The sequence below is a fragment of the Stenella coeruleoalba genome (assembly GCF_951394435.1).
Source record: "Stenella coeruleoalba genome assembly, chromosome: 13".
Taxonomy (NCBI): domain Eukaryota; kingdom Metazoa; phylum Chordata; class Mammalia; order Artiodactyla; family Delphinidae; genus Stenella; species Stenella coeruleoalba.
In genome coordinates this window covers 4930539-4949936 of record NC_137159.1, presented here as the reverse complement: position 1 = coordinate 4949936, position 19398 = coordinate 4930539, and the positions used below count along the sequence as shown (strand labels likewise).

The following is a 19398-nucleotide window of genomic DNA, read 5'->3' as shown; positions in this document are numbered from 1 at the left end:
AAGGGTAGCCCCTGCTCTCTCAGAGTGTGGGTTCTGGTGGAGAGGAAGCGAACATCATAGACGTGAACATCGATTCATTGGCTGCCGGGGTGGAGTCGTGGAGTACTATAGAAAAAAGTGTTAGCTGGAATTTTCTGTTCAGAAGATAGTCCAGTGACATATTATCTGCAGAGAAAGTCTGTTTCCCCCCTGGAAGACCGTTGAGACAGTATTAGCTGGCCTGAATTTTTTGTATGCTGCATTGAGAGTGATACAGTGATGAAGAAAAGCTCAATTGCCGGTGAATGTAAAAACCGCTAATTATAGTGCTTTAGCTTCTCTGTCTCTAAATTGGTGATAATCACCCTACATTTATGTTAAACCACCATGTGAGGCAAGATAATAACAAAGCAGAGGGCCCCAGTGCATTCTATATGAACCTTACCTCCACGTGGGCCCACGGAATGGAACCTAACACCTGTCCAAACATAGACCTTTTCTGGGAGGTTATACGGGCCAGGTGCTGCGATGGATTTTGAAAACCAAACGAAAAACCACTGCGGGAAACAAATTGACTCCAAGCTCTAGGTCTTTCCCCTCCAGATCTGTCCTCCACATGTCCTTCAGAGTTCTCTTTCTAGAATGCAAATCTGTCCATGACACACCACCGTTCCGATGAGTAATCCATCCCTAGATCCATGTCATCATCGATTCAAAACACATTAATGAGGTGCCAGGCACTGTCATAAGCACTGATGACACTTTTCCCCCCATGAAGCTTCCAGTTGGTTTGGGGAGATAAACATTAATTACTTGGTGGAAGATATAATCTCTCATTTTCCCCACCAGCCTATACAATCGACTCCTAAGCATAACACGTAAGAGTTATGTCACATGTCATTACCTGGCCCCTAACTTCCGTGTCCTCACCTGTTAACCTTCTCCTCCTCTCTCCCCCCTGCAGCAGAGTCAGTTCTTCAGGTCCCTGAATATACCAACCTGTTCATGGCTCTGAATGTGTCCTCTTCTTTTTCTGGATCATTTACTTCTTCTTCCTGCTCGGGGAGCTCTCACTTACCCATGAAGATTCTGCTCAAATGTCCCCTCTTTTGTGGCAGGAGCAATGACTTCCTTTCCTGTGCTCCCAAAGCATCCTTCCCCTTCTCCGTTTCTGGCGCTTGCCATGCTGTGTTACAATTACCTTTCCATGACTCTTTCTCCTCTTAGACCACGAACTCTTGGGAGTAGAAGTTGCCTCTTATTTGCTTCCGTCTTCCTAGATCCCAGCCCAGAACTTGACCCAGAGTAGATGCTAAGAAGATATTGCTTGATGTCCAGTTGTTATTCCTGATCATATGAACTAAATTGGAAGATTAGGACAGAGAGACCTACATGGAAAGCGGGGAGAAAGATGATTCAATGACGTGAGCTGTTAAAAGTAAGGTCAGACTGGGAATACTGAAGGCCAGTCGTTTTATGTTTGAAGGAGCTCTAGGGTTAAGAAATTCATCTAGAGTTTTCTAAAACGTCACGAGTTATTTTGGTTATTATTTTGGTGTGGATAGTATCACGCTGATGTTCAGAATGAGGAAGAGAGGCTGTGGGCTTCAGGTGTGAAAGTTTCATGAGTTCTCTTTGGTGGAGAAAGACATCTTCCCTCTCTGTACGTGCTTCAGTGCTACTGGGATTTGCTATGACGTGACTTCCTACCCAAGGCACTCCTGGCCACGAGCTCCAGACCCAGTAAGGCTCCAGTCTGCACCATTCCCCAGCTCCAGAAGCATCTCATAATTCTTTTAGAAAAATGAAGGAGAGTCAAGCTTATGGTGATGGTTAATACTATCAGCTATAGGTGATGATCCAGGAAAGGGGCAGTCTGTCTTCCAGGGAGACTGTAGTATTGTGTGTGCCTCCCTAATTGAAGGGAGACTAACTCATTTGTAGTTTTGTGTACATAGGATGTTACTGAAGGTGAGGTGCTTTGATGGAGGTTAGAGCATCCTACAGCAGAAAAGACCCCTCTTTGCAGTGAAACACCTCCTGGCCTCTGCTTGAGGGGCTGTGTGCACTGAGCTGTACATGACGGACCAGAACGCGACCTTTGAAACATTCGTCCCCAGCCTGTTCTGTGCATCCCCGTCATAGACACCCGCATTTCCTGAACAGGGCATTGCTGGGCTCGGGGGCCTCTGGTACCTGCTGAGGGTGTTTTTCCCCCGGAGGATCGCACCTGTGCTGTTCAGAGGTGGTGTTGAGTTACAGGGAGGTGTCTGGCAGACAGGAGTATCACTCTGGTGTCATGTTAAGGATACAAAGCAATGGAAAATGATCCCGTGAACAGTCATGTATAATTCATGTATTTTTTTATTCCTACATCAAAGCTATAGTTTTCAATAATTTCTGAATAGAAATTTTTGTTTAATCTCTCATTTAATGGGCTGAAGATTACGTTTTGCCTGTATGGTTTATATCTTTCCCAGTGAACGATGTGAACGTGATCTCAGGGGGAAATAATTAGCACATACGCAAAAGCAAGTTTCTTTAGCCCTTTAACGATCACTTTTTGAATGATAAACAAAAAATCCAAATCCAAGAGGGACAGAGGGAAATAGGGGCGATAGGAGAAATGTAGGGGTTTCAACTCTATAGCTGATGCTTTATTGTTAAAAGTAAACGTGATTGGAAAAAGCTGGGTGGTACGTACTTTGGTGTTTGTCATTCTCCATATTTGTCCTTAAGTTTAAATGCCTAATAGTCAAACCATTTTAGAACATCTTTTGCATGGGATAAGAGAATTCAAGAAAGAATGATGGCCCTCATTGGTTCTGTTACAGACGTTCAACTTGGCAACATTTAAGAAGGTTCATTAGTGTGTGCTGCTGTGTATATGTCTTTTCTTCATAAAACATAGTATGATTCAGATTCTTCTGGCTTTTGCCCTCATTACTTAGCATTGGGCAACTTTTACTTTTTAAAGTCTGATTAAAAAAGAATTGAGCCAAAATATGCAAGATGAAAATGTTCAGAAATGCCGTTAACGAGCGGTTTGTATTCAGGGGTGGCTGGCAGTGATGCACCTGCCACTCTGGTCCACAGTGTCTACTGCCCGCTGTACTGGGGGAGGGTCCAGGCTTTCATGTCAGGCCAGTGTGGCAGAGCTCCCGCTAGCTTCGGTCACCAGGCCCACGGGGGACGTGCCCTGGGTCGTGGCCACCACACAAGGGAGGTGAGTGCCAACGACACTGGCCGGCTGAGGGATGGCCCCCAAAAGTCTGAGTCCCCAGAACCTGGGGATATGTTACCCTGCACGGCAGAGGGGACTTCGCCCATGTGATCAAGTTAGGGTCTTGAGATGGGGAGAGAACAGTGGATTATCTGGGTGGGCTGGGTGAAATCACAAGGGTCCTTATGAGAGGAAGGCAGGAGGGTCAGAGTCAGAGGAGATGGGACCAGGCAGGCAGAGGTCAGCATGACAGGGCCACGAGCCACGGGATGTGAGCAGCCTCCAGAGGGTAGAAAAGGCAAGGAACTGATTCTCCCCTAGAGCCTCCTGAAGTAACACAGTCCTGTCGGCACCTTGACATTAGCCCCAGATCAAGAAGAGAATGAAAATGATCTTGGACTTATGACCTCTGGAAGTGTGAGGTGATAAACCTGTGTTATTGTTAAGCCACTAAGTAGGAAACCAGTGAAAGAGCTTGTGATTGGGAGCGGATGCACACGGCCGTGGCAGGGGGGAGGACCTCACTTTCATCAGGGATAATCGAGCCCCGGTCCGGGAAGATCCCACATGCCGCGGAGCGGCTGGGCCCGTGAGCCATGGCCGCTGAGCCTGCGCGTCCGGAGCCTGTGCTCCGCAGCGGGAGAGGCCACAACAGTGAGGGGCCCACGTACCGCAAAAAAAAAAAAAAAAAAAAAGAGCGGGAGTTAGGTCCCTAACAGCTCTGGCTTTGAGTCAGACTGCCTGGGTTAAAATCCTGGCACCACCATCAATTAGCTGTGTGACCGTGAGTCGCTGGACCTCTGTCTGCCTTTGTTCTCTCATCCGTAAAATGGGAACCATGACAGAACTTGCCTCAGAGGCTCCTAAGGAGGTTTGCTGACGTAACTCGTGCAGAGCGTTTGCACCGCCCCTGGCAGAGTGGAGGCTCTGTAGACGTGGACTCATTGGATGAGCCCTCCGCTCTTCGCAGGCTTTGCTGTGTGTTGGTGCTGCTGCATTTTACTGGCCCATTTAATAAGGTTCTCTTTGTTTGGGGAGCCACAGGAATTACGCATTCCTCACGCATATCCATCTGAAAGAAATACCTGCTCATTCTGTGGGCAGCGACGTTGAGGCCAAATGCATGGTCCTTGGGTTGCGGGGGGGGGGGGGGGGGGGGGGTCTTTGTTTTGTTTTCATAGGTGGCGCAGAATAGATATACGAGTTTTCTATGGAAGGAACAGGTCGGTTCCTTGCAATGAGATATATTCGCGGTCACCTGTTCAGGTCTCAACTCAGAAGGCCCTTAGATTTTCATTCTTCTACTTCTCCTCATGCTTAGAGTAGGAAGATTTTGGTAAAACATCAGACATCTCAGGGTAAGGGAGACTAAGTGCAGTGGTTGAAGGGGGTTGGGGGAAAGCTCGTAGGGTCATTGCGGCTCTAGAGCTCTGAGAAGGTGGGAAACTTCACAGATGATGACCAGCGATTAGCTCGTGGCGCAGTTATCGCTCAGTGGAAGGCGGGCAGCTCACTCAGATTCTGTCCTGTTTTATTCTGCAGCACCCTTGGATAATGATGCCTTTTTGGTAATTTCTAGTAACTGTGTCTCCTTAGATGGAGGCGGGTATGAGCTATCACCCAGCTCATACTAAATTTCCCCCTGTGGGTGGCCTTTGAGTTGGCCAGGGGTACATTCCAGCCAAGAAGACAGCACAGAGCAGGGCCCCTTTGGGAAATGACAGACCATTGAGCACGTGCTGGGTGCCCAATGGAGAGAGGGCCGGGGGTCGGGGCACCTGGAATTGTCACTGAGGGGAGAGTGTGAAGGGCTTCGGGCACCCAACCTAGGAGTCTGGGCTGCATCCTGAGCCCTTCCTTCCCCAGACTGTGCAGAGGTGTGGTATTATAATAGATGTGGTACATATAGACAATGGAATATTACCCAGCCATCAAAAAGAATGAAATAATGCCATTTGCAGCAACGTGAATGGACCTAGAGATTATCATACTGAGTGAAGTCAGACAGAAAAGGACAACTATCGTATGATATCGCTTATATGCAGAATCTGAAAAAAAATGATACAAATGAATTTATTTACAAAACAGAAACAGACTCAGAGAAGGAACTTATGGCTAGCAGCGGGGAAAGGTGGGGGAAGGGATAGTTAGGGAGTTTGGGATTGGCATGTACATACTACTATATTTATTTATTTTTTTATAGATTTATTTATTTTTGGCTGCGTTGGGTCTTCGTTGCTGCTTGCGGGCTTTTCTCTAGTTGCAGCGAGTGGGCTCTACTCTTCATTGTGGTGTGTGGGCTTCTCATTGTGGTGGCTTCTCCTGTTGTGGAGCATGGGCTCTAGGCGCACGGGCTTCAGTAGTTGTGGCACATGGGCTCAGTAGTTGCGGCTTGCGGGCTTTAGAGCGCAGGCTCAGTAGTTGTGGTGCATGGGCTTAGCTGCTCCGCGGCATGTGGGATCTTCCTGGACCAGGGCTCGAACCCGTGTCCCCTGCATTGGCAGGCGGATTCTTAACCACTGCACCACCAGGGAAGCTCACACACTACTATATTTAAAATAGATAACCAACAAGGACCTACTGTATAGCACAGGGAACTCTGCTCAATATTCTGTAACAACCTAAATGGGAAGAGAATTTGAAAAAGAATAGATACATATATATGTATAACTGAATCACTTTTCTGTACACCTGAAACTAACACAACATTGTTAATCAACTATGTTCCAATATAAAAGAAAAGTAAAAAAAGATAGATGTCAAGGGAAAGGGACATGAAGACCTCTGTGGTCCCAGAGTTTTGGAAGTGCTGGGAAAACAAGCAAAACCGTTTCTTTCCACTAGGAATTTTCAGAGCCTGTGAATACGTTTTGAATTTCCCAGAAGTGGATATCGTAGATAAGTAGAAATGAGACCCGGAACTAAGGCATCGGGGTAAAAAAGAGTGGGTGGGTCCAAGAGATCCAGGATGAGGGTTAGAAAACAATTGGTGACCAGTAAGATGGTGAGGGGGGCAGCAAGGAGATGCAGAGAGAATTCCAATGTGACCATAATTTCAAGCTTAGCATTTTAAGCGATAGCTTAGCATTTGGGGCCCTAGAGGAATAGAGGAGATGGAACTGGCTTTATAGGAAGATAATGGGTTTTGAATTTATTATGGACTCGTTTATCTATATTTGTGATACTGGCAGTATAGCTGATGATGCCAAAGTCCACATCTCCAGGCTAGAAAGCTGTGTAGAGCCGGGCACTTGGAGCCATGTGTATCGATGAAGACCTCTAGAGACAGTAGGGTTTCCAAGGATGCAAATCACGTTCACTTACCAAACTCAGTCAGTGGTGCTGTAGTCACGGGTGGAAGGGTGGAGTCACCAGTTAGCTAAGTGCTGAGTGTTCTGATTAGGACCCTTGCCCTGTTTAAATTGAGGCTGCCTCTCTTCTTGTAGAATCATAGCCTGTGCAATGACCATGAATAAGTACGTGGAAGAAAACGTGTCCCAGAAATCCTACACGACCATCAAGTATTTCATGAAGATGCTGAGCAGCGTCAGCGAGACCCTGATCTTCATCTTCATGGGCGTGTCCACCGTGGGGAGGAACCACGAGTGGAACTGGGCCTTCGTCTGCTTCACCCTGGCCTTCTGCCTGATCTGGAGGGCGCTGGGTAATGAGCACGTGTCCCCTGCGTGAGCGCTGGTGGTCGCGCGTGGAGAGATGGGCCCTTCCTCCTGCCCCTCCCCTTTGTGGCCGCTGCTGCTACTTCTTTTCTTCATCTTGAGCTCTTGTCTTTCTTATCTCCTTCCTCCACCCCCTCGCTCTCCACGGCCTCTCCCTTCTCCTGTTTCTCCTCCTCTCCCCTCATCCTGACATACTCTTTCCTCCCCGGAGTATTTTCATGCGTTTCCTTTAAGTGGAATTAACCTCTCCTGGCGTCTCTGATTCCAAGAGCCCAGTGATGCGAGGCAGGAGGAGGAATGCGGGCAGGATGGTAGGAAAGGGACCTGTTTGGAAATACTTTACCCTGAAACAGAAGCCCAGAAAATGTGCCTTTACGTTCCTGTGTCCTGGCCTCACACAGTCTGTTTCCTTTGGTTTTGTTTTTCTTCTCAGGTGTCTTTGTCCTGACCCAGGCCATTAACTGGTTCCGGACGATTCCTCTGACCTTCAAGGACCAGTTCATCATTGCCTACGGTGGGCTCCGCGGGGCCATCTGTTTCGCACTGGTGTTTCTCCTTCCTGCTGCCGTGTTTCCCCGGAAAAAGCTGTTCATCACGGCGGCAATAGTGGTCATATTCTTCACTGTCTTCATCCTGGTGAGTGGAGTTCGGTCTCCCGGCAAAGTCTCTCGCTTTATCAGGAGGAAACAAGGTCACTCAGGTGACCATCGCGAACTCCTTTTACATGATGCCAAGGTGCCTTGAGGCTTAGGTAGTTAGGACAGGAGGGAAAATGGTGTTTCCTCACGTCACTGGGGTGTGCAGGGGCCTGAGGGAGTCCAATTTGGTCACTTGGCTGACACAGAAGAATTGCTATTTAAGGAAACTCAGCTGTGTGAGCTGAGCTCTCGCCTGGAAATTTATGAGCTGCACTTGCTAACCCTCGGCATTTGTCTTCCTCTCTGACCTAGTAAGTGTGCTCATTAAATGCTGGTTGTGCGACGACCTCCCAGCAGCTCTTTGACATGGGTTCACTGCTGAGCTGTGCGTCCCTGGAAACGATGCGAGGGGTGACTGCACATTTAATATGGGGAGGTGGACAGCTGTGGTAGGAGGGCGTGGGTCTGGGTCAAGATCCTGACTTTGCAAGTTCATCAGCTCCTTTAAGTTAATTATCCGGCCCTTAGGAGATTCTGTTCTGCGGACAGTCATCTAGAAATTACGTCTGGGGCTCCTCTGCGAGCCAGACAGTGCTCTCGGTGCTTAGGGTCCAAGAGTGAGCAAAACCCAGAAATATCCCCGACCCTGCAAAGCTTCCATTCCAGTGAAAGTAAACAGAGTAAGTGAGGGAGTTAGAGTCTGTTAGAGGGTGAGAGACCCGGACAGCAGGAAGCTGTAGGGCTCAGGCCTGGTGAGGGTGAATGGAATGGATTAGTCGTGGAAGGCAATGGTGAAAAACATACTTGAGTAAAGGTTTGCAGGGGGGAAAAGGATTAGCTGAGCTGAAGAGCATTCCAGGCAAATGGGACTAAAGACAAAGGTCTGGAGGTGGTGTGCACGTAGCCCACGTGGCCGCTGGAGGGCAGTGTGGTTTAGGAGAGAGGAGGTGAGGGAGAGTCCGGAGTCTTAGGTCATGTGGGGCAGCGGGGGCAGTCAGGCCAGTGTCAGCACGTTGGCTCCTGTCCAGGTGAAACGGAAGCATCCAAGTTTGGGGAAGAAGCGTGACGTGTTTTACTTGGTAAAAGGAGCCCCTGGCCGCTGTGAGAAGAGGCTGTTAAGAGGAAAGGATACGAGTGGGAAAGGCAGTGTGGGACCCAGAGCAGTGATCAGGCAAGATGGTAAGAAGGGGCAGAGGCTGGTGAATGATGGAGGCTGGGGGTGAGCCCGGGACCCCGACTCCAGAGGCAAGCTCAGAACTGCAGGGAGCTCTGCTGACCGCCCCCCCGCCCCGCCGAGAGAGAAGACAGTATTACCCGGTTAAGGTTAGGGATAGTTCCAGTTAGAGGAACACATACTAGTTTGGTTCAGACATCCCAGGTTGGTTTGATTTTTCTCAACGCAGGGACACGGCGCCCCAGGGGTGGAGAGGAGAAGCAGACTCCCTGCTTTCATCTTTTCACTGTGTGTTTGCAGGAACCTTGGAACAAGCGTCCAATTAGCTAGTCTCACACGTCTGAGGCAGCGTTGTGAAGGGAATCCATTTTTTTTAACTTTTCATTTTATATTGGAGTAGAGTTGATGAACAATGTTGTGTTAGTTTCGGGTGTGCAGCAAAGTGATTCAGTTCTACACATACAAATATTCTTTATTTTTTTCAACCCAGTTTTTTTAAATTGTGGTAAAATACACATAACATAAAACTTGCCACTGTAACAGTTTTAAAGGGTACAATTCATTGACATTAAATACGTTTACAGTGTTGAGCAACCATCAGGACTATCTAACTCCAGAACTTTTTCATAACCCCAAATGGAAATCCCATACCCCTTAGGCAGTCACGCTCCTCCCTTCCCTTCGCCCAGCCCCTGGCAACCACTAATGTGCTTTTGCTCATTTGCCTGTTTTTCTTCTTCTTTTTGTATTTTTTTGACATTTTAGAAACTTTATTAAGGAAACTTTTCAAACATACATTAAGTGTAAAGAGGTTAGTATAACAAATGCCCTGCGTTAACGACACAAGTTGTTTTTCAAACTCTGCTCAATATTATGTAAAAACCCAACTGGGAAAGAATTCGAAAAAGAAAGTGAATCTATTTTGCCTTGAGCCCTTTAATGTCTCAGGAGCAGCCTGGGGCAGAGTGCTTGAGGGGGACAAGTCAGGCCTGGGAGTCACTCTCCAGCTCTTCCCAAGCTAGCTGTCCTGCCCTAACGCCCCACAGAAAGCCCTGCCCAGCCTGAGTCAATGCTCTGGACTCTTCTCCAGGCTCTCAGAAATCAAGGTGTCACATCTGAGCATCAAATACAAAAAGAGAACCATGGCAGTCTAGAGCACCTAAGAACCAGGTCATTTGGAGATGAATCTATCGGCCGTTATGTCTACACAAGTATCCATGGTGTAAAACCAGCCCCGTACCCCCAACCCCATGGGTCTCTGCCTCGTCATGTGAGATAAAAAAAGACTGAATAAGAAGATGTAATTCCAGAGAGGACACGCAAAAGGCAAGCTCGGGTGGTTTAGTTATTAGATTCGACAGACATAACATTGCACTTCTGCATTCAGAACAAACATCACATAGGAAAAAGAAAAATAGTACAATAAATGTATACTGTTGTTCATTGAACGTATGCGTACAGGTGGTCAATATGAGGTGTCATTTTTACACTCTTCGTATTTTGGCTTTTTGGAATCGTACCTCAGGCATAAGGTCTACGTGACGTTTTGAGTCCCCACATTAAAGGACTACACACCCACTTTGGATGAGCGCTGTGTAGATCAACAGTTGACATTGATTAAGAAAGTTTTTAATGTGACAGATTAACAACAGTAGTGGCAACAAACAAAACAGTTGTGTTGGCTCTGTTTGGTATTGTAAACGTAGCAAGTAAACCCTTCAGTGATGGAGATTTTGGGGGGGGGGTCCATATTCGGCATCTGCAAGCATGCCCCGTGGACAGTCTTCTGCTCTGATTAGGTTTAAGGATGACCCTGCGACACGCACTGTGACGCCCATAGGAAGAGGAATTGTGTGGTCCCACACCTCCTGTTCCCTTCCCTTCGCTGTGCTCTGCCCCATCCCCTCTCTCTGTGCAAAGACTGGAGACTAACGGCTATCACTTGGGTCCTTGACCTGACCCCTTTCCCTCCCATTTCCTATCCCCCCACTGGTCTTTAGGAGACGATGAACACACACGTGCACAAACACACAAATACACACATGCTGCCTTCAGAAAGGTTCTTTTTTCCAGAATACATCCATTATTAGGGGACTCAGGGAAAGGAGCCTGGGAGGAGAGACTTAGTGGGTTCCAAACATAGTAGAAACAACTAATTATCATCCATGCATACAATTTTGCCTTCTGATGAATAGCGATGCATTCTTCTCCAAATGACAACTTTTATGTTGATGGACCTATTATTAAACATTAAAATGCCTTGCCCTCTTATTTTAGTATTTCTTGTAGGAAGTATTTTAATACTTCCATCCTGATACTCTAGAGTTAGCACCATCTTCTAAAGCAGAATTTCCTGTGACGCGTGGCTTATTGTTTGATACTAAGATTTATAATAAGAATTTTAACGTTCCTTGAATCACGTTGATAATTAGAGAAAGTAGCCTCTTGATGAAGCCATTAACATCTTCCCGGAGAACAGTCTTGCTTGGAGAATAGTGAATGAGTAAACGATTCTGATTCCTTGGACGTGTACGTTCGTTTTCATATAAATAAGATTGGTAATGATATAGAAAATATAAGCTGTCTCTCTTGTTTTGAAATGATATTCAAGATTGAGGCAGGGTAGAATCCAGCAGTAGAAAGCACAGACATTGGAGTAGGCCGTTCTGGGCTAGTGTTCTGGCCCAGCTCTTCATAGGATCTGTGAGCCTCAGTTTGCTTTGCTCTAAGGTCTGAATCGTGGTACCTCCCTCCCAGGCAGTAGAGAGGAAACATGTATGAAAACACAATACCTGATGCAAGGTTTTAACCTGATGATTTGCTCTGTTTGCATTATAACATGAAGTAAAATGATAATAGGAGAAAGAAAAACTTAATTCCTTTCAATGTATTTCAGAGCCCAATAATTACTAGTCAGTCAGTCCCTATAATTATAGGGCAGATGGTCACAGTTCTGGAAATTCATTGAGTAGTTAAGGAGAAGTCCATCAAGGAGCACGGTTGACTGGAATTCCAAGGGCAGAGTCTCTTTTTGCCTCCATCATTGGATTAGTGTTGTGATCTGCTGTTAAGTCATTGTCCGAAACTGACGAGTCTGCATTTCACCCTACTTGCAAGGTAGCAAGCTCCTCCTTGAATACTTTTATGGTTCTCATCCCATTTACCCCATTCTAAAATAAACACTGTGTGTACAACCAGATTTACGATCTCTGTGGTCAAGTTTGGAATGTGAAAAAGCCTTATATAGGATAGCATAGCCACGACAGTAATATTTTTTAATGAATGAAAACAGTTTCTTCAAGTCTTTCTGGAAATTGCCTGCCTGTTAAATCAGCAAAGAAATATAAAGCCGTCCCCCACCCCCTGCCCTCAGCCCCGCTTTGTTTTTTGCAAAATTTAATTGCGAAAAAACAAAAACGAAAGAAAGCATTTTCTTCCAAAAGAACAGACCCAAAGATGCTCCTTCTTCAATCAGGCAGCAGTGCCTTTTACTTTCTCACTTTACTGGGAGCAGAAGGGTGAGGGTGGGCAGAAAGCAGAGATGGCGGAGGGAACAAATAAAGCTTACCTCGCTGTCATTCTTCCCGGGCTGCTGTGTAGCAGTTCCCCTCTGCCAGGCCTGACTCTGGGGTGTTGTGTTTATGGCGCTGAAGCCACATGAATGGGTGAAAATTTAACTTGTGCTTTGCAAATACGTTTTTCATTGGTTTGATGGAAAACTAAGCGGTTTCTTTATTTTTTCACCCACATGGATGGTAACAAGCTGTTTTTCTAAGCCTTGTCAGGCTGCTCCCCAGGTGACCAAAATGAGGAATTCTGCAACGTGGTAAAATAAGGTGCATTTTCAAAGGTATCCCTTTTTTTTTTTTTTTTTTTTTTTTTACTGTGTCCCCCAACCAGAGACCCAGGCTCTTAGAATATAACATCCAGCTTGGGGAACTTAATATGACATTCGGATGCCACGTCCCCTCCCTCCAAAATAGATGGATTGAGGAAGGAACGAACAAAGAGAGGGAGAGAAAGTAAGGCAGAACCTATCAAATAATTCCATTTGAGCACAGCATGACAACTGCCAATAATTCTAAGAGAGAATGGGGACTATTAAAAAGACACTGTTTAAACAAATACTTCTTTTTGGGGTTTAATTTAATTAATTAATTTTTTATCAGAGTATAGTGGCTTTGCAGTGTTGTGTTAGTTTGTGCTGTACGATGAAGTGAATCAGCTATGTGTATACCCTCCCTCTTGGACCTCTCTCCCCCCATCCCACCCATCTAGGTCACCACAGAGCACCGAGCCGAGCTCCCTGTGCTGTACAGCAGGTTCCCACTAGCTAGCTATTGTACACATGGTAGTGTATTTATGTCAAATCTAATCTCCCAATTCATCCCGCCCCTCCTTCCCCCCCCCCCGCCCCACCGTGTCTACACGTCCGTTCTCTCTGTCTGTGTCTCTGTTCCTGCCCAGCAAATAGGTTCATCTGTACAAATATGTATTTTTAAATGAGACGTGTCATTGCATCTCATCCACACTTTTATTAATTAGAAACTGAATTATGTTGTAGTTTTAGAAACTTGACTTGACCTGGGCGCTGAGCCACACTTGCTTCCTGTAGTAGATCAGTTTTGTTTTATTTATTCTAGGTTATCCGTCTAGTGGAAGAAATCAGCTTAGTGACTGGGGCAGGCCCCGTGTCCAATCTTTACCTTTATGTCCTATATTTACAAATATAAGGCACTCGCTTATTATTAACTGAATGAATACCTGGTAGAGAAAAGCATGTGAAACAACACTTAGTATCCTCAGAACACATTGTGTCATTTTATAAATAGCACTGACTTTGTTGGGTTTTTTTTTCCTGGAGCTATTATTAACCTAGAGGCTTCATGGAATCTGAAAGTGAAATCACCCATCCCTGTAAACCACATGTTGACACCTATTTTCATTTACATAAGTTAAAAATGACAGAATATGTGTTGATTGGAAAATGGTTATTACCTCCTATGTTATTTCAAAGTGGCAGACTGAACTACAAGTAGAACACAAGGTGCGTCACGCCAAACTTGCTCAAAATCATTCATGTTTTAGAAAGTGAAAGTGAAGCTGAAAAACGCCCAAAGCTGGACTGATGGAACAAAATTAATGACCTCCTTTACAAAATGTGTGTGTGTCACAGTTTACGTTACCAGAAACATTCTTAAAGACTTAAAGACATGCAGAGAGGTGAGCGAGGAACCAGTCGTGTCAGGGAGCATCTCACAACATATCCACCCCTCCCCGAAAATCCAGTAATGCCTCCTGGTCATGAATTCTTCATGCCGAGTGGTGGCAGCCATCGGCCAGCCAGGCAAGAGACTCGGGGATCTTCCTGGACCCCGCATTGGCCTATTTTAGTGCCCGTATCACATAATTTTAAACATAATAGCGATAGTTTGTTTTGGGATCTGTTAGTGCCCCATCATTCTCCTTTCTCTAAATTTTTCTGGTTCCATTTACTCTTCCAGATTAATTTTGAACATTTTCTCAACTTCTAAATATTCACGTTTCTTAAAAATCCTTTGGAATATGTTATCGAAATTGTATTGCACATATATTGAGGTAAAATGACCATCATAATACTGTTAACTAATCCCACCAAGGAACTTTGTGTGGTTTTTCAAACTCAAATCTTTTTAATATCCTTTAATTACATTTTACAGTTCTCTTTGTAAAGGCTTTCTGTGCATTTCATGATAGGATTATATACTGTATTATGTACTTCTGTAGAGAGTATGAAAGTGTGTGTGTGTGTGTGTGTGTGTGTGTGTGTGTATATATATATATATATATATAGTATCCATATAGTATAATATATAATATAGTAGTATAAAGTAGTATTAAGTATATTCTCTCCCGTTCTATCTCTCACTATACATGTGTGTTTCCTTGCTATTTTGTAGGTGTTTATTCTGGTTTTTTTTTTAAATTAGTATATGGGATGGATTTGTGTATGTTCTTTTTATGTTTAGTCACTTTACTAAACTTTCTTGTTACTTTTAAATGAAAAAAGATTGTTGTCGATTTTTTAGGACAAAAACTAGGTCATTCTTGAGCAACAAAACCCTTGTCACTCTATTTTCAGTATCTATGCTTTCCCCTCTGTCTCTTCCTATTTCATTGACCAGGACAAGCATTGTGGAACAGCAGGTCGGGAGTATCCTTGTGTTTTTCCTACTTCTAACGGAAATGCTTTTAATGTTTCATTATTAAGTCAGATGTTCACTAGAGATTTCTGGCAGATATTTTTTATTATATTAAGGATTTTTTTCTCTTCCTGGCTTACTAAATAGCTTATGTTTCTCTCCATTTCCCAAGTGCCCTGTGAACATGCCCAAACCCACACTGGTCCTTTCTCACGGCTGGTCCTATGCTCCTGTTAGGTCTCTGCTAGGTTCTGCTTCCAACAACTTGTAAGACTCTGATCCAGGGTTCCCTTTCTGCAGAGCCTTCCTTGACCCATTCCCTGTGTATCTCTCTCATTCCTCCTGTGCCTACTTTGTAACTGGTTTTGTGCATATCCTTCTCCTCATAAGACTATGAAGTCCTTAAGCTGAGGTCCTTAACTGTCCATCCCTGTGTCCCAAATGCCCGAGCCGCCGACATGTACGCCCTGAACGCTCAATTAAAATTGTTTAATAGATTAGTGAATGAATCATTGAGATGTTTTCTATGAATAATACAAGTAGGTGATTCCTCTGAACTGGATAATACTTTATTATTTTTTAGAATTACTCTCTTTTTCTATTTCTTAGAATTACATAGAATTACGTTTTCAATTCCTTGCATTCTGTCCACTGTTTTGCTTCTAGTAGCAGGTTTGGGGACATGGCCCTCTGAAAATATGCCAGCTGTTAGAGAGGAAGAAGAAAAGTAACAAAATGTTACATATGCTGTGTTAAGTCTTGGGGGCAGGGTATCTTTTGTCAGTTATCAAAGTTTAGGTGAATAGAAGTTATTCTTGAATTTGACAAGAAGTTTCCCCTCTCCTCCTTGTTTTTCTGTGCAGGGAATAACTATCCGACCGCTCGTGGAGTTCCTTGATGTTAAGAGGTCCAATAAGAAACAGCAAGCTGTCAGTGAGGAAATCCATTGTCGGGTAGGTGTTAATGTAACCATAGTGTAACAATTTAAATGGTCAAAGGGAAAATTATTGGATTAAGTCAGACTGCTTGACACCATGGTGCTCATTTCCTGAAGAGGTAACTGGCAGAGGGTGAGGGGGGTGGGGTAGGGTAGAGGGTGGATGGAGAAGGGCGTGAATTGGGGGTAGAATGAACACAGCCCCAAGGAGGCTATACTCCTTCAGGAATACAGGAGTATCACTTCCTTCAACCTGAAATGTTTCTACTGGAAAATTATTACCATATTTCATATTTTCCAAAATTATGAACAGGCTGTTTTATTTGTTTTTAACTTTTTATTTTATATTGTCGTATGTGCGATTAACGTTGTGATAGTTTCAGGTACACAGCAAAGCGACTCAGCCATACATATACATGATAAGAAAAATAATCTATGAATTGCCTGAGATTGATATGACAAACATCTCATCAACTTGTTCGAAGATGAATTGTTGTTTTATTGTTTATTCAAATAAACAAAAAGCAAAAACTGTCAGGGTCTTTGAAGTTTAAGCTTGATATTAAGAGAAATTTCTATAATTAGACTTTCTATAGATAAAATATTTACAACTATAAGTAGAAATAAGAATTAGAATTTCTGTAAATAGAAATTCCTAATTTTTATGAATAGAAATGGAAATGACTGACTTGAGGTAAAATTAATCAGCCTGCTTTTTCTGTTTTAGTTTTTTGATCACGTGAAGACCGGGATTGAAGATGTTTGTGGACACTGGGGTCACAACTTTTGGAGAGACAAGTAAGAAGGCCTTTTGCCATTATTTTATTACGTGGCTCTGAATCAGTCTGGAAGCAGGACCTTTTTTTTTTTTTTGGAACAGGAAAATCAATTCAACAAATATTTATTAAACACTTACTCAGTGCAAGCCATGGTCTGTATATTAAAAAGAAAAATGGTATGGCCTTGAGGTGGTGGAAAAACTATAACATGGTTCAACCAATTTGTAAGTGCCTGGGACAGTACAGGGAGCAAGTGAGGCTCCACAGGAAGCAGGGCATATTGACTTGTGTTATTTTTCAGAGTTTCAAATCTTTCCTGCTGTGCCATAGTATGTCCTTTAAGGTAAAGTTTAGCTGTAATAGAGACCTGGAACAATAGTAGCTTTAACAAGATAGAAGCTTATTTCTCTCTTACGTAAATATCAGGTAGGCAATGTACCTTTTTTTTTTTTTTTTTTTTTTCCGGCACGCAGGCCTCTCACTGCTGTGGCTTCTCCCGTTGCGGAGCACAGGCTCCGGACGCGCAGGCTCAGTGGCCATGGCTCACGGGCCCAGCCGCTCTGCGGCATGTGGGATCCTCCCGGACTGGGGCACAAACCCGCGTCCCCTGCATCGGCAGGCGGACTCTCACTGCTGTGGCTTCTCCCGTTGCGGAGCACAGGCTCCGGACGCGCAGGCTCAGTGGCCATGGCTCACGGGCCCAGCCGCTCCGCGGCATGTGGGATCCTCCCGGACTGGGGCACAAACCCGCGTCCCCTGCATCGGCAGGCGGACTCTCCACCACTGCGCCACCAGGGAAGCCCAGCAGTGTACCTTTAATAGATGAGCTACACTCCACAGATTACTCAGGGTTCCAGAACCCTTCCATCTAGTTGATTCCACCAAGAACCTCCATTTTCAAGGTTGCCTCTTAAACCAAAATGGCTGCTGCAGCATTAGCCATTGTGTACACATTCCAGGAATAAAGTCAATGAAGAGACAAAGAATATGTACTAGCTTCCTCCTAACCAAAGTTATCAGAAATTCCACACAATTTTTCCAGTTGAATCGCATGGCCTGGCCTTGTATGACCCGGACTAATTATATGGGCGGCTGAGGAATGCAGTCTGTTTGGTTAAAAACTGGGGGCTCCATTACTATTTGTTCTCCCATATATGTTGAGGGGCTTTGTCAAATGCAGAACTCCAGAGCACCTGAGGAGGTACATAGACTTGCCAAAATAACAAATATTTTTAAAGCTACACTTCTCTGGAAGATTATGTGCAGTTACATAGATGTGTTTCTCTCTCTCTCTCTATTTACATATGTGTATATATGTATGATAATTAAGATTCAGTGCCTCTCTTCAAGGATCTCATAGTTGAAATACAAGAGGTAGACAGGCCAGGCAGAATTAGGTGCACACTTTAATATATTCTGAAATACAGACTTATGGGATCAAGAAGTAAGGATGGATTCAGACAGCAGGGTTAGGGCCAGTGGGGTGCCGGAGGAGCCAGCTCGCATGGGCTGGTGGGAGCTGACTGTATGTATCTCCTCCCTGATCTAAGTCCAGTGCCATCTGCCTTGGTGGCTTGAATCAGCCATGGTGAGAGTGTGCCAGGTGACTGACAAATGCTGCAAATCAGGGCCTCTTTTTTTCTCAGAAAGTAATTTGTTAACATTCACCGGCACATCACTGGCTGGGAAAGCCTTCTGAAGGCGTGCATTTCAGCTGGTCCCTGAAGAGAGATGGACAGGCTCCAAAGGGTACTTGGTGGTCCTTATCACCCTCTTGTTTTTTCTTTTCTAACTTGCTAACAGATCTTCCCCACTGCTGAAGTTGACCAACCTACCAATTCACGTAATTGAACATAAGTGCATTTTTGAGGGCTTACATGTTCTGACATGATACTGGAGTACATGAAAAGTGCAAGCCATAGACTTGAGCCTTTAAAATTTTGCAATATAATAAAGGCAACAAAACAGTCACACAGGAAACAGGTGTGTGTGTGTGTGTGTGTGTGTGTGTGTGTGTGTGTGTGTGTGTGTGTGTGTGTGTGTGAGAGACATTGGTAAGTAATGAGTTGCAGAGACTATAAGGGAAGGCACAACCTTTGCAAGCCTGACCACATTGTTTACTAATGTAGAGAGGCCCCTTGGATCTAGCCTGACTTCATAACTGAAGGAAAAATATTTTGTATGTATGGACAGAGTACCCAGTTAGCCAGATGGGGGCACATGGTAATAAAATAAAGCAAACTGAATTCTCCATTGTAAAAGTATGAAACAAAAGGCCGTTTATCTTGGGCAGTATTCACTTTCTGGGAGGCAGGAGGTAGAGCAGAGAACCCTAGCTCTCTGCCTCATAACTTTCAATGTTACCCTGTTTTACGTCCCTGGGACCTTCCTTGTCTCCGCCAAGCCTGTGATACAGGCTTTTCTGCCTCTTGTTCTCCGTTGTTTTCACAGACAAGCGTTTATCCATCTTCCGTCTCCCTTTCAACCCAACTGCTTTTCTTTCTCTCGCATCCTGTCAGTCCTTTCCTGAAGTGGTAAGTGAGCATGGTAACCCAGAACAGTTTGTTCTTTTCCTGAGGGAAGATTGGACTAAGGATTTATCCCACTCCTTCTACCTCTACAGGGGAAACCGAGACGTGGTGTAAGAATCAGGTCCCCAGGCCCTGGGGCAGTGGTAGGTGATGGAAGAGGTGAATGCTGTGATCGTGTGGTTTGGTCTGGGACTCAGGTGAAGGACTGAATGTCAGAGAAAGTCCGGCTCCATCCTGTGTTCCCGGCAGAGACACTTTATATGTAAGTCTGTTCCAGG

The 19398-nt window shown here is 44.8% G+C and overlaps 1 protein-coding gene across 1 annotated transcript in view; it reads left to right on the top strand.

The window, feature by feature from the left end:
- The window catches only part of SLC9A2 (solute carrier family 9 member A2), an 87943-nt gene that overhangs the window by 52214 nt on the left and 16331 nt on the right, over nt 1–19398 (top strand). The window contains exons 4-7 of the mRNA XM_079940831.1: nt 6649–6866; nt 7313–7515; nt 15737–15826; nt 16538–16608. Of these exons, the coding sequence (XP_079796957.1) occupies nt 6649–6866; nt 7313–7515; nt 15737–15826; nt 16538–16608 (582 nt within the window). The remainder of the gene's footprint in view (nt 1–6648; nt 6867–7312; nt 7516–15736; nt 15827–16537; nt 16609–19398) is intronic.